The sequence below is a fragment of the Sander vitreus genome, chromosome 8 (assembly GCF_031162955.1).
Source record: "Sander vitreus isolate 19-12246 chromosome 8, sanVit1, whole genome shotgun sequence".
Classification (NCBI taxonomy): Eukaryota; Metazoa; Chordata; class Actinopteri; order Perciformes; family Percidae; genus Sander; species Sander vitreus.
In genome coordinates this window covers 17,487,395-17,501,708 of record NC_135862.1, presented here as the reverse complement: position 1 = coordinate 17,501,708, position 14,314 = coordinate 17,487,395, and the positions used below count along the sequence as shown (strand labels likewise).

General features: G+C 38.3%; 1 protein-coding gene across 1 annotated transcript; it reads right to left on the bottom strand.

Annotated features, from left to right (window-relative positions):
* Positions 1-591: 591 nt before the first annotated feature.
* LOC144522293 (tyrosine-protein kinase CSK-like) lies at positions 592-14,212 on the bottom strand. The gene is made up of 13 exons (XM_078257244.1): positions 13,743-14,212; positions 7,212-7,281; positions 6,982-7,095; positions 6,679-6,791; positions 4,704-4,923; positions 3,686-3,779; positions 3,518-3,583; positions 3,069-3,168; positions 2,883-2,973; positions 2,727-2,800; positions 1,983-2,178; positions 1,784-1,870; positions 592-1,314 (listed from the first exon to the last, which is right to left on the bottom strand). Exons 2-13 carry the CDS (start codon positions 7,224-7,226, stop codon positions 1,129-1,131), a joined length of 1,356 nt encoding a protein of 451 aa, XP_078113370.1. The 5' UTR covers positions 7,227-7,281; positions 13,743-14,212; the 3' UTR covers positions 592-1,128.
* Between the last annotated feature and the right edge of the window lie 102 nt (positions 14,213-14,314).

The window sequence follows — 14,314 nt, the reverse complement described above, 5'->3', positions numbered from 1 at the left end:
AAATAAATAATAAAAACTGTAGTAAAATATATTAATACCAAAAATTGTTCTGGTAACAATTAAAAGTATTTGAGTAACATTAAAGTACACATTCTTAGTTTAAATTACAATTTACTACTTCCATATTAGATAGAAAATACATTAACTAAGACAATTGATTTTAAAAAAGGATGCTAAAAAACTGTTGTTTTTGCAAAACTATTTTCAAAATGTATTTTCTTTATTGTTGAAAATGCCAGCACAATACATTTAACCTCACATTCTCATTTTCTCATTACATACAAAATCCAGAAAAATTCAGTTCAACCTGAAGAGTCCCAAAATAAAACATTTATTGATGTTGGATGGAAAAGTCTGTACATGGAAATGATGTCTACATGACTAAGCTGAATGATGTTATTATATCAATAGTAAAGTTGGCATTTGTCCAAACTTGTGCTTACCTTTTTGACTTATAGAAAGATCCAACACATTCAAAATTATATAGCAATGAAAAAATAAAGCTGCATAATTATAGTTATTTTAACTTAGTCCTTTTAACAAAATAATTAAACCTTCATGCAAAAAGGTGTACCTGGAAACCGTAAAAAATAATGACGTATTAAAACTGTATTCCTACTTTTAAAGCATCTCTCCTCTTTAAATGGATACCATGGTTTCAGTCAACTTAGTCAAATTATGTTACGGTCTACATGTTCATAAAATGTAATCATGCCATCAATATGACCAAGTACATCAACATAAAGGACGTAACATATCTATTTTTTTAAACAGGTCAAGGCACTGTGGCTCTGAGGCAGCACTGTGTTCTAAGGAAAGAATTGTTGATATGACAGTTAATCATTCACTCTTGATAACCAAGCGCAGAAATACTCACTAGAGCGACTGAGCCAGTAATTAAGAGTTACTGCAGTTTAAACAACCTGAGGTGAGGGATGACGCTAAGAAACATAAACATTGACAGTTTTAATTAACGGTTCATGGACATTGTGTGAAAGCAGACTTTGTCGTGAACTTTGCAAAATAAAAAAGTCCTTTGAAATCAATTTTTTCCTCCTAGGTTATAGTCCAAGTGGTCAAAATGAAATAAGGAGAAAGTCCCTTTTTGTGTCTGTTCTGTCAGATGTATCATTGTTTTTTTCCCATCCCTTGGCTGATATGTTGTAGCCACTCCTTCAACATTTGAAAGCTTGGTCGAGCAGCAGGATCCAAGTTCCAGCACTGTTTCATGATGTTATACACCACTTCAGGACAGCCATCTGGACAGTCCATTTTGTATCCCTTCTCCACTCGAGGCACAACGTCTTTTAATGGCTACAGAATGGAGAAAAGTTGTAAGAGAGTAGACAGTGTTGACAGAAAACTTAACTTACTTTGAAAAACTAGTGTGTTCCCTGTGTTCTGTATTTGGGGCGAGCAATGCGACTGGTCAAAAATACAGTCCACATTAAAGAACACAGTATATACAGTACTTTTTCTAAACAAAAAATATTTCATTAGAAGAATGCAGTTTAAAGTCTCTTTTTTAATTTCAGTTATGTACATTACGTCAAAGAAAACCTTTTTAGATGGTATACATATTGTACATTGTTAAGTTCTATAAGTCACAATAAAGTCACAATACCACATCGAAATTGTACCCTTTAGCATGATAAACTATACATCATATAATCTGAAATAGGAAAGAGTCTAAACTGTAAATGCATTGCCCTCTCAAATCAAAGCCCTAATTCCTTCTTTATATTTTCTGTATGCCTCTTTCCGAAAAAATACTGATACTTACAATTCTCGGGTAAGGCACTCGGCCAAAAGAGTAAATCTCCCAAAGCAAAATACCGTAGCTCCAAACATCAGATTTGGTGGAAAACTTCTATTGATGAAGAGAAAAACACACATGTAAGAGTTTGTTTCAATCTGTGGGAGCTACACTTGGCAAAGCACACTACTCAACATGGAAACAGTTCTTGTAAACAACACTTCACCTTTTCTCTGAGGGCCTCTGGGGATGTCCACTTCACAGGCAACTTAGCAGTGTCCTGAGTGGAAGAGGCCTCCTTGGTCAGACCGAAGTCACTGACTTTGGCCATATTGTCTTCTGACACAAGAACGTTGCGAGCTGCTAAGTCTCGGTGGACAAAGTTATTTGTTTCCAGGTACGCCATGGCTTCACAGACGTCTCTGTAAAAGTACAAGAAAACAAAGTTCCAAACCTGAAGGACTTTTCTCTCTCTCAATCCTGGGTTAAAAAACATGCAGCACAAATTTCCTTATAATCCAACAAAACATAGACAATCTTTAAAGGTTCACTGTGGAGTTTTCTTGCAAATAAACATGGCTTAGTTCATTCAGTGTTTCTTGCCTACAATTTGTTGCATGCATCTCCACCTTAATGAAACATTTGCCTATTGTTGTCGTCTTCTTCTCTTTTACTGGTGCCGTGCTGCCTTTCAAACTTCTAATCGTCACCAACTGTCAATATGTGGAATTGCATGAAACCGAGAGACATCACACAGCTGTTCTTGTACCTTTTATTTGGTAATAATGATCAGTTTTTAAAGTATACCTATGCAAGAGATTATTTTACAAACGCATTCAGTAATTTGACATGCAGATCACAAAATACAAACAATTCGGGGAGCTGCTCATCAAAACATTGCTCCGTAATCAAAAACTCCACAGTCTACCTTTAATACAGTATAATTGTAGCCAACTGTAGTCATACGCACAGTACAAAATTAAGTAGAGCATCTCCACCAAGTACTGTCCGGCCTCTGGAACGTAAGTAGTCAACCAAACAGCCCTGAAAACAAACAAACATGTGACATCTTTATAACAGTACTCTGGATGCTGACAAATTGTCAGACAGACAGTCTGCTACCTACCTTGGCCATGTACTCAGTAACTATAAACAGACTCCCATTCTCCTCTACAATCACTCCAAGCAGTTGCACCAGGTTATCGTGCCGTAGTTGCCTGAGGAAGAAGAGGAGCACACAGACATGTTATGTGGTTTACATGTGACTTGTGTATTCATGTTTCTAAAAAAAAAATAAAAATATTTTCTTTACGTCATGACTGAAGCCTCTGCAATAAAGGCCTGTGCTGTAGCATCATTCTTTATGCACTTCACAGCTACTTTAGTCCCTCTGTAGTCTCCCACCATGACATCTGGAATGATCACAAACAATAACAATGAACTGTAACTCACATTTAACACTGTCTACATGAATTTTTATTCACCATTTATTCCTGATACAAAACCAACAACAAAAATAACATAACCGTCACTTAAACCATACGGGAAATGAGGGAATAGGATTTTTTGTTAAATGTTATACCTGGAATTCAATGCAGTTAGGCAAGTTTGCATGGTTAAGGTTTAACTTTACTTTTAACAAAACCTTTGTACAAATTAAATACACACAAATGTTAATTCTCAATTTTTATTCATCATACATATCTGATCTCTGAAACAATAAATTAAAATTGGGCCAGCTGTAAACTTGAAGCTACTTGCCTCCAAACTCTCCTTTCCCAATAACCTGCTGCAGCTTGAGGTCTTTTCTGCTCATTGACCAGCCACCTGTTCAAAGAAGAAACAACATTCAGCTGAAACATAACAGGCCCATGCATGCTTCTCATAAACAAAAAGGCTACAATGATGTGGTTGCATAAATTTACTTACTCCTGGAAAACTCATCTTGAGCGGCCACCGTCCCCTCCTCCACCTTTGGCTTTATCAGTTTGGTGCACAGGCCATCGGCATCTTTGGTGTAGTGCTACAAAGAAAGCAACACATTAAAAAAAATTAAGTAGAAACACCAGCATTACAGCACTTTTAGGGCTCTCCAAAAGGTTGCTCATTGCATATAGCCTTATAAAAGGCAAAGACAATTTTATTAGAAAACACCAGAACTGCCTTCAGTACATCATTGGCTAAATAATCTAATAATAATGATCTAATAATCTAACTACGTAATCCTCCAACTGGACAGAATTGTCTTTGCTCTAAAGGACAAACTTAATATATTGCTGGATTATATATTGGAAATATATTGCTTTTCTGGAAGAACGCCATACCAATTTGAAAGATAAGTCTCACTTCTCATATATCTCTATGAGGGTCTTAATTTATTTAATTTATGCACTTCTCTTTTGATTTTTTTGTTGTTTTGTCATCTTCAGCTCTTCACTTTGTTAACTGTTTCTTAATTCACAATGTTTTTCTGGCGTTATTTTAAGGAATATTTAAGCATATAGTACAGTACAGTTTACGCAGCGAGCAGTGTTTCACAATGACCAATAGAGGGCTGTAAACGACAGACAAGGTTCCCCCTTAAATAGGTCAGACTAAAATTACTCCTCTATTTTAACTCTGTAGAATATATAGTATGCGTCTGTTCAAAATAAGCATGTTAAACAGGGAAAGGACTCATTTTGAGAGCAAAAGGCCTGGTGTATTTTTGAGGTTACAACTCTGCACCTCAGCATACGGTTCACTCTTCCTCTTTGACACTTCCTGTTCATTATTTGTTCCAGGAACTTTATGTGATCTACTGTATGAGGTGGAACAGACACGCGGCGGCTCTAAAACAGGAAAATACAACAAACATACAGTAGACAAAAGCTCTATATAGCACCAGAGCAAACACTAGAAACACCTTGTTTTATTTATAAAACAAAGCCTAATTTGAATGTCTTACCTCAACCAGCTGCATGAGGTTTTCAAAGTAGCCCTCGTCATCGATAGTGAGCTTGCCGTTGTGGTAGATGATGCGGTAGTGCTCCACCTTGCTGTCGCAGCTCACACACAGGGTGTAGTCACCGGGGAAGTTGGTGCTCTCTCGCACCAAGAACAGGCCTGTTTCAGGAGGGTAAAGCAACTGCTCTGCCTGATCCCGCGTTATCTTCCCATGAAACCATCTGCGAGTGGAAGAACAAGAGAGGTAACATCAAAAAGAGACCATTACAACTCCGTCAACACCACTCATCTAATCAATGTAAATTGAAAAACCACTCTGAAATGTAGATCAATAATCCTTAAAATTATGATAACTCATACATTTTAAACACCTAATGATTGAAATCTATTTGGATCCTTCTGTTTGCATCAATCATTGCAAAGCATGCCAGTTTATAAAGGTACACAAATCTAAAACTATTGCAGTGTAATACAACAGCCCTGCAATAAATCTGCCTTTCATGAAGTTTATAATGTTCAGTTATTGTGTTGGTTCAATTTTATGGTCGTTTTGGCACCTACACCTATAGTGCTGTTGATATTGATTATACCGCATTGTACTGATACTGAGAAGTGTTTCTAATATTTTGTCCACCCTATTTTTATCAATGAGGGGAGACTCAAATATTATAAACACCACTCAGTATAACGCTGAAGCACTGCAAAACTACAGCCATCAAAATGAGCATGAAGTTATTTGTAATATAAGTATGTCCCCTGACAGCAGCGGAAGGGAAGCCTCTAACTGTTTTAAGAGGTATTAATCAGACCGACATCAGTGTGTAAAAGCAGAGAAGGCCAAATCTGAATCCTGCCAGTTAATAAGGAAAGACTGACGGGATCCATGTTGGGCCTGTGTTGTTGATGATTCTCCAAAAGCCTTTGAGACAATAAACAAAACAAATTCTGTTCTGAAGATCCAGAGGTATAGATTACAGTCATTTACATATCCACTGTGACCAGTTTTATTTTGGAGAGGGTCACAGAAAGTACAGTAAATTCATTTGCATCTGGGTTTATGAGCAAGGTACATTTAAATATCACACAGGAAACCTTGTTGGAAAGCTGAGAAAGAGCCTTTTTCTCCCCACACTAAGAGAAGCAGCTTCCCTTCGAGTTTTAGGAAGAGGAGTTTTCCTTTCAGTTATGTGTTACAGGGATTTAATATTTCATAGACATAATGCTGCTTCCACTCAGAGGCCCCTAGATCCCCTTTACCATTCTACTCTCACATTCATGACTGGTGATATTTACAATAATGAAAACAGTTGAATTCCGCCACTTCTGTCTGTTCTTTTAATATTATTTCAGTATAACTGTCAACACACAATGTTCTGCATGTATAAATACAACATTATAGTCCGTAAACATACTACATACACATACTAAGAGTAGCTCAAGTAGGGCTGTCATGTCTTTCTAACGGCTATATTTTGTCATGTTATGTTTCATGTTACCTTTCATTGTGTATTGTTTTGCCACTAGGTACGTTTGTCTTCATCTGATACATTATTTTGTGATCAAGGGCTCTATAAATAAACATGTCATTCATTTACATGCTCACATGCATGAAAACGGAAACCAGTCATGTGGACAAACAGGGAGATTTTTGAGATTACTTCAGCCTGAGATAGAAAAGAAACAACAGGAAACTACACAGAGTTCAAGCAAAGCTGAGCTAGAAACCGACACAAGTGCACTGCAATTACAACACAGCCCGACCAATTGTGGTTTCCATTCACATAACTCACTAAGCGTCGCCATAGGAAGAAGGCAAAGCTATTTTAGCCGCTTCTGCAGACGCCACACAAAGCTGGTGTAGTGGCAACTTTTAAGATATAGACAGCAGATACATTAACCTAATCTGGTTTGTATTGAAAGTATAAGATTACATTGGGCATCAGAAATAAATAAACCATGATAATCTGTGTACTCACGGCATTAGACTCAGCTTGCCTCCAGATTTCACACCTTCTCTTTTCATAACATAGTTGGCTGGAATGGTTCCCTCGCGACCTGCAGCATTTTTAGCTTTGTACCAGTTTGGATCCTAAAACACAAAATGTCAGAAAATGTTAAAATGAATAAATGTAATATTGTGGAGTAGGAAACATAACTATGATGTCATTTCATGTGTTTTCATATAGAAGTGTCAGCATTGTCAAATTCACATATTGCATGAAATCTCAGAAGCAAAACTCTATATTTATAGGAACATAAGTTAGGTCATGAAACGTTACCTTTGTGACGATAACAATAGTCAGCACATCTCCTTTGTTAAAGGGCAAGTCCTGTTCTGATGTGCCTGTGAAGTTGTACCTGGCCACACACTCTGTGCCCTGTGGCCATGGAGTCTACGGGAACATGGGTAGATCACTAATCAGTAAACAAATGTCTCACAATTTACTCATCAGACATGTCTTGTTGTATCTGAGTTTTGACATGCATGTACTCTGGAGGCCTATCTTACCTGGACCTCGGTCATGATGAGGTGGTTCAATCCTTTCACAGGCGATGTTTTCTAGCTGCTACCATTAGAGCTGGTAAACACACAGACACACACACACACACACACACACACACACACACACACACACACACACACACTGCCTAAGAAGAGAAAGATAATTTTCAGCCTGCTTCGGAGATATTTACTTAACCACCAACAAATTCTCAGGAAGACAGTGAATTTGTGGTTTGTCTTTGTAGGTGTAGGTGTTATTTCATAGTTAACAAGTCAGCTATTATCAGAACACACTAGAGTAGTGTCAACTCAGACAGTGCCAGTAAAAAATAACTTGCCAATACAGAAAGCAGAACTAACGAGTCTTCTTTTTTTTTTTAATCTTTTTTTAAAATCACACTTTCACAACTGGGGCAGAATGTTTCCATGACGCAGGATAACAGTATGCACATAAAGACATGGCCTCAGTGTGTTGATGGATAATAACTCAGAAATATACTATAAAGTATATTTTTGGAACAATATTCTAGCTGACTAGCCACTTTTACTTATTTATTGTTTTTATCTCACGTATTCTAACCCATGGCAGAGGAAGTCTGTGTCTGAAGTGTATGTCTGTGAAATTTGTAAGTGTCAATGCATGTCCATGTCTGAAGCCAAAGGAACATTTTCACACGAGTGGACAATAAAGATGTCTAAAAGCCATATAACTTGTAGTTTCTATTCTGTATGTTAACCCAACACATTCTCCAACTAAGCCCCAATGACTGGCCCTTGTAGGAATCAAGATAGTTCTCTTCAACTCTGGAATGCAAACTTGTGGTGAGATCTGACCAGGCCCAAGGGACTCATCCAGCCCAGCGTTTCTTTACGTCAATAAAGCAGTCACTACGACTGTAACTTAAGTTCTGAGTCACCCAAGGGCAGTGTTTCCATGATACATGAACAACAAATCAGAGCAGAGGATGACCTTTGGATTAAGTCATGCTCTAACCCTTTCAATCTTCCCCCAAAACCCCACTTCCTCTCTTCCTGTATCAGTTCCGATGGAGAAGAGGTGGGGCTCAATTGTCAGAGCTCAGGGAAAATCCTGGCTCTGATCAATTCTGTCACTGAGATCACATCCTCCGACATGTCCGTTACTATGCAGTCAACTGCCTGCCCAGATTTAGAATACTACAATATTTGTGTGGGGTTCTTGGAAACATGAACAGATACTCTGCTGATATCACTCTCTGAGCTCTTCCTTTTAAATTAATCTTTCATTCACTGAAAACATAATCTGGCATGTCACACATTCAATGACCAGCCCCTTCACAGACACCAAATGTGACACTAAGAACTCTCACATGTCCCAGAAAGGACTGTCATCACTTAGTATGATGAGGATGAGACGGTTGTTGTCCCCCATAGAGTACTGCAGCTGTCTATCTAAACACATTTCCCACGCCCATCAACCCAGCAAGGACACCCCCATTTAGCATCTGCTCATTCGAACCCCATCTTTTCTACATTACACTTTGACATTTCACACTGTGCAGAAGTTCTTAACAGTAATAGAAGACTTAAAATCTGAAGTCATGCTAGCAGTGCTTTAAGGCTGTAATACTCATTGTGAAGGAAACCAAACCAATCTGTCCAGCTGACAGTTTAAAATGTGTATCTTAAATCATGAGCAGTTCAGCCAAAGAGATTTTCTCTCCTCAAATTGTTTGGTTCAAATTTTGTTTAGAGGCCTGGGAGGCTAAAAGTATCCAGTATTTCACAAGAAAAAAAATTATAAGAGAAAAGTAAAGAAAAAAAAAAGTAAACATAAATTGTGTAGAAGAAATATTTTTTGATTCTCTCATAATCCATTAATCATCTCGTGGCCTCTCAGATGACCCCTCTAGGATATCCCGCCCCCCAGGTTGGAAACCACTGCGCAAGATACAAAGCAGTGGTGGAATTAACAGTACTTAAGTACAATTCTGAGTTATTTGTACCCTAATTTTATGCTACTTTTTACTCCACTACATTTACTTAGTACCTGTTGTCATGTGTTACTTTGCAGATTAAGATTTGTAAAACCTATAATGAGTATATAAAATACAATCCATTGTTATAAAGTAAATTAAACCATCCAACTGTATAAAGAATGAGTAAAATGAGCTCTAGCGCAGCCAGCTGCAACATAAAAATACAGCTTACATGTTACTGCATCAATAATAATAATCTAATAGTATAATATATAATAATGTAACAGAGCCCATTTTAGCTGCATAGTGAGTACTTCAGTTTTTAAACTTTAAGTACATTTTCTTGATAATACTTATGTACTTTTACTTAATTAAAAGATGGTAAAACACTTCCACAAAGACCACATGGTCTTGTTAAACAAAGATCATGAATATCTGCACCAAAGTGCATGGTAATCTATCCAACATTTCACTCTGAATCACAAATGTCTACCTGCTGGTGGTGAGACAGGTAAAGTCAGTGAATCACCAAGGTCAGTAGGCTTCACCCTGTACTGTCATGAATGTCTGTACAAAAGTTTAAGGCAACCATCCAGTAGTTGTTGAGATATTTCAGTCTGGACCAAAGTGGTTGACTAACGAATGCCATGCCTGGAGTCATGCTGCTAGTGTGGCTAAAAACTCATCTAAACTAAGTGAGAAATCTTCTGACTTAAATCTCTAAGACTAATTTATAACTTGAAGCAGGACATCATGCTCACAATGCTCTGGAAACAGAATCTGTCTGGGCAAAGTCCTTGAAGAAGCAAAGTGATCTCACCAAGTGAGGAACAGATCAATGGGGCCAATGCTGACACACAACAGCACATTTTAATTCCTCTGAATGCATCTCAGCAGCAGGCCACCAGCAGCTGATTGAATGGGACAGAACTCAGTCTGTCAACGTGCAACATTGACATTTCCAGAGAGCTCTACATGAAACCACAGCTTGCTATTTTCAGGAAGCCGACAAGGCTGTCATTGTGAGTCAGTCGAGTTTCTACTGACCTCCGGGCTTCTACTGACCCCTGTCTCAATGAGAAGTCCATCATCCTCAGTCTGTCCAGTGAGTAGCTTTAGGGGCAGCAATGCTACAGTTCTGCAGGTCTGAAGATATACATTGTATTTCACGTTTTATTACAATCAACAGAGTACAATCAACTTGTGTCTGCTGCTTTGTTATTGTCAGGTAAATTCTCTTTTAAACACAGACAAAAAAAATATACCTGATCAATACCATGATACAGCAATGGCAGTCAGTGAATTAGTACATTTAACTGAGAGATAGTCTGCTACAGGAGAAGCTATGCATGACATAAGCTACTGAAAGCAACAAGAAACCAGCAAACTTAGTGACAGACTAAGTGAATGGAGTCAGGAAAGAGCACAAACTTGCTCCAAATTTAACAAGTCACTAATAAATATAGGTGCCATATCTCTTCAAACAAAGCTCATGTAGCTATTATAGTCTAATTTCACATATTCTTGGCATCCATAACAATCCTATTGTTCAAACCAAACCGGTTGATCAACATTTGACTCTTGTCTTGTGCAAGTCAGTTGTAGTCTAAACTGTACAAATTAGCAGTAGCCTGCCTGACTGCAAGAAGCAAGACAGGACAGGAATGTAGAACTATCTTCTTTGGTCGTGTTTAAATCTGCCACTCCCTCGTCTATCTGCAGAGGTGAAAATGCTGACCATGCAAGGTGTTGCAAAAGCTGCTGTGATAATATGAAGTGAGGATGGCTGGAGGTCCTGTGGACACATTTGCAAATGTATCACTCAAAAACCGCATTGTATGGATGGACTTTGAAATGTTAATTTAGGGAATAACAGGGCAACCTTCAAATAGATATCCTCAGTTGTGGAAAAGAAACAAAGTACATTTACTCAAGTATTGTACTTAGGTTGAATTTCGAGGTACTTGTACTTTACTTGAGTATTTCCATTTTAGGTTACTTTATACTAGAGCTGGGCGATATGGAGAAAATCAAATATCCCCATATTTTTGACCAAATACCCCGATATCGATATTGTGGCGATATTGTAGGGTTGACAATTGGTGTTTTCACAAAATATGCACACAATGAGATTTTTGATAAATAATCATCAGTTATTTTGAAATAATAACTATGTGGGTAAAAGCAAATAACAGAACAGCTAGAACAGTCTGGTGTGTTCAGAAAATTACATCACTCTACTGTAATGCAGCCTTTAAAACCAGGAAAAGACAACACTTGTGTCATATCAGGATATTACGATATCCAAAATTTAAGACGATATCTAGCCTCATATATCGATATATTGCCCAGCCCTACTTTATACTTCTACCCCACATTTCAGAGGGAGATATTGCACTTTAATCTCCCCTACATTTATCTGACAGCTAGTTACTTGTTACACTTCAGATTAGCATTTCACATTTTTATATATATATATATATATATATATATATATATATATATATATATATATATATATATATATATATATATATCAGTCACAGGGCCATTTATTTTTTACTTTTGATACTTTGAGTGTATTTTGCTGATAATACTTCTGTGCTTTTACTTAAGTAGGATTATGAATGCAAGACTTTAACTTGTAATAAGTATTGTTACATGAATGTATTGTTCCTTGTACTAAAGTAAAGGATCTGAATACTTCTTCCACCACTGGATATCCTGTAATAACGTATCAATGAGTATCAAGTCTGTGTTATTGACTGTGTGCTCCTGCATCCCTCTTCTATGTGCAGCAGGGGGGCCTGGGTAATCTGCCCCACATCTTGACCCCTTCAGCCTCAGGATGCTCTACGACTGCTTTGATGCTGCTGCCCTGTCATCACCATTGCAGCAGCAGGGTGGCAGGGCCAAGGGCAGAGAAAAAGAAACAATGATTTCTGTCCATGCCCCCTGAGCTTTTATCTGGCTGGTAGACAAACCAACTCACAGAGTGGTGAGAAATATACACTAAGAGAAAGAGTGCATGCCAACAGTTCACCCAGCTGAGTCTGACAGCCTGCAGATGTTCTTGAGGAACCTCAGACAAGCAAATCACCTCTTCCTCCAGGACAACAGCTGGACTCTGGTGCAGCACCACTGCTCACTGAAACAACTGTCTGCAGGATATAAGACAGGAAGTGTGAGTCTAGTGGTAGGGCCTGCAGCACAAGCAGTCATTGTATCACTTTAATGGCCGTCAGTTTTGCCTGTGAGGCTCGGTAAAGGCACGAAAGCAAATGACAGGGTACACATGTGAAATAGCATCCTGTTTGTCATAAATAAATGCAAAACCTAACCCTGAAAAACAAGGCTGTCTTCAGAGAAACAGGGAGACAAAATAAATTGTCAGTCAGGGGAAAATCCCCCTTAAGTTGGCATCCAGGCATTACAGTTAACTTTCCATTTTACTTCTATCCAAAGTTCAAACAACATAATGAAGGTCTTGACATTTACATGCATGGCACTATTGGCAATTAATGATATTACAAAGTAAACACGTCAGAAAAACACACCATGTAAGGCAAAGCTGCCATGCCTGAGCAGTGGACGGACACTTCCTTGCTGTGGTGCAATGCAAACGATGCAGTGCAATGCTGCTCTGCTGATGCAGCCATGCATACACATTACAGGGTAGCAGCTTTGCTGTGGTTTCATGAGCTTGTTTCACCAGCTTTATTCTTCTTAACAGTTTTGTCACACTCTAAAAGAAGACTTCTCTATGGAAGAAGCTCTACGGATATGTCAGCACCTGACTGGCTACTGGCTTCAGTCTTTTCCAGAAACTTAAATGCTGCCTCAGCCGGAGGGGCATGACCCTGAAGCAGACCCAATAGGTCCTTAGTCCCTCAGTTCTGACAAATGCTGGTTCCATTGAATTTTTAGTTTTTTGTTTGGCACTTGCTTTTGATGCAGTGGTTGCTTGTCCACATTTTTTTGATTAATCGTTTCCTGAAAATGACAGACTAAATGGGAAAAAGCAATAGCAAACTGAGAGGCATTACCATTTAATACTAACCTCTCTGCAAGTCACACATTCCTGCAAGTGCAGACAGTTTTACAAAGTCAGTGTTAGTTTAAAAGAAAAAGAAGTCAAAAATCGCAGGCTCCCAGTTCTGATATAGGCTACCATCTTAGTCATCAGTGATCATTATTACACAAATACTACCATTATCTACCATGTTGTGACAGGCAATTTGGAGAGTTGCATGCTGTGCAGCGGAACAAGATGTGAAGTGGCAGAAGTTTGAAGGGGGAGGATGTTAATAAGGAAATCGCATATTTATTAAGCCAATTTTTGTTTTACTGTAAAGCACTTTGAGCTGCACCTATATACAATTAAGTATATAAACGCTTGATTATCTGTCACAGGCTCCAAACACCAGTGCTTTCTGATAAACTTCATCAGAGCTGTCAGTACGAAGTGTACACGCTGACAGGCCCACAGGTTAGCTCTATTTTGGAAAGGTATCAGGCTACCACAACAAAACAGCGTTACTGCACAAGATACGGCTCCATTACAAGATGAAACTCTTACCTGTTTGCAGGCAAAAACCAAGAAGCTTGAGGTAATAACAGGTGATTCGGCTACTGCCCAAAGTCCGTTTTCATTTGAGCAACGGCAGACAAATTGCCATTCACGAAATATATAACCGACAGTTGATGTCGACGCGCAAAACACAAGTCCCGGTGAGGAAGTGATATCTGCCTAAGGTGACTCCAAACTTCAGCACTCCAAACGTACCTCAATAAAACCGGCATAGACTGTTGTTGCTGCGTCTTCTCATGTTAACATAATTTTGAAAAGTCGCCTTATATGATGAAAAATTAACTTTCCTACAAACTTATCAGCAGCCTCGACGGTGCTCCTATTGAAAAATAGTAAAATGATTGAGAAAAAAAACACGATAACTCCGAATAAAAACTGCAGCGATTAAATAAACGCGATTCAGACTAATTTGAGTCTACTTCAGACTAACCCACTCCTTTTCCCCGTCAGAACATTCAAGTTTTTTGCCCCACCTTGATTTTGCAGTGCACATGCGCGTTAATGAGAAACTATTCGGGATAAAAAATGGATCATTGAATTAATTTCAGTCAAGTTGGTGA

Bases quoted from the DNA above. Each gene is read 5' to 3' on its own strand.
- LOC144522293 (XM_078257244.1), bottom strand. The intron at 6,792-6,981 runs GTAACGTTTCAT...TTTGTGTTTTAG, and splicing joins CTATTGTTATCGTCACAAAG to GATCCAAACTGGTACAAAGC. The intron at 3,584-3,685 runs GTAAGTAAATTT...TTCTTTGAACAG, and splicing joins TCAAGATGAGTTTTCCAGGA to GTGGCTGGTCAATGAGCAGA.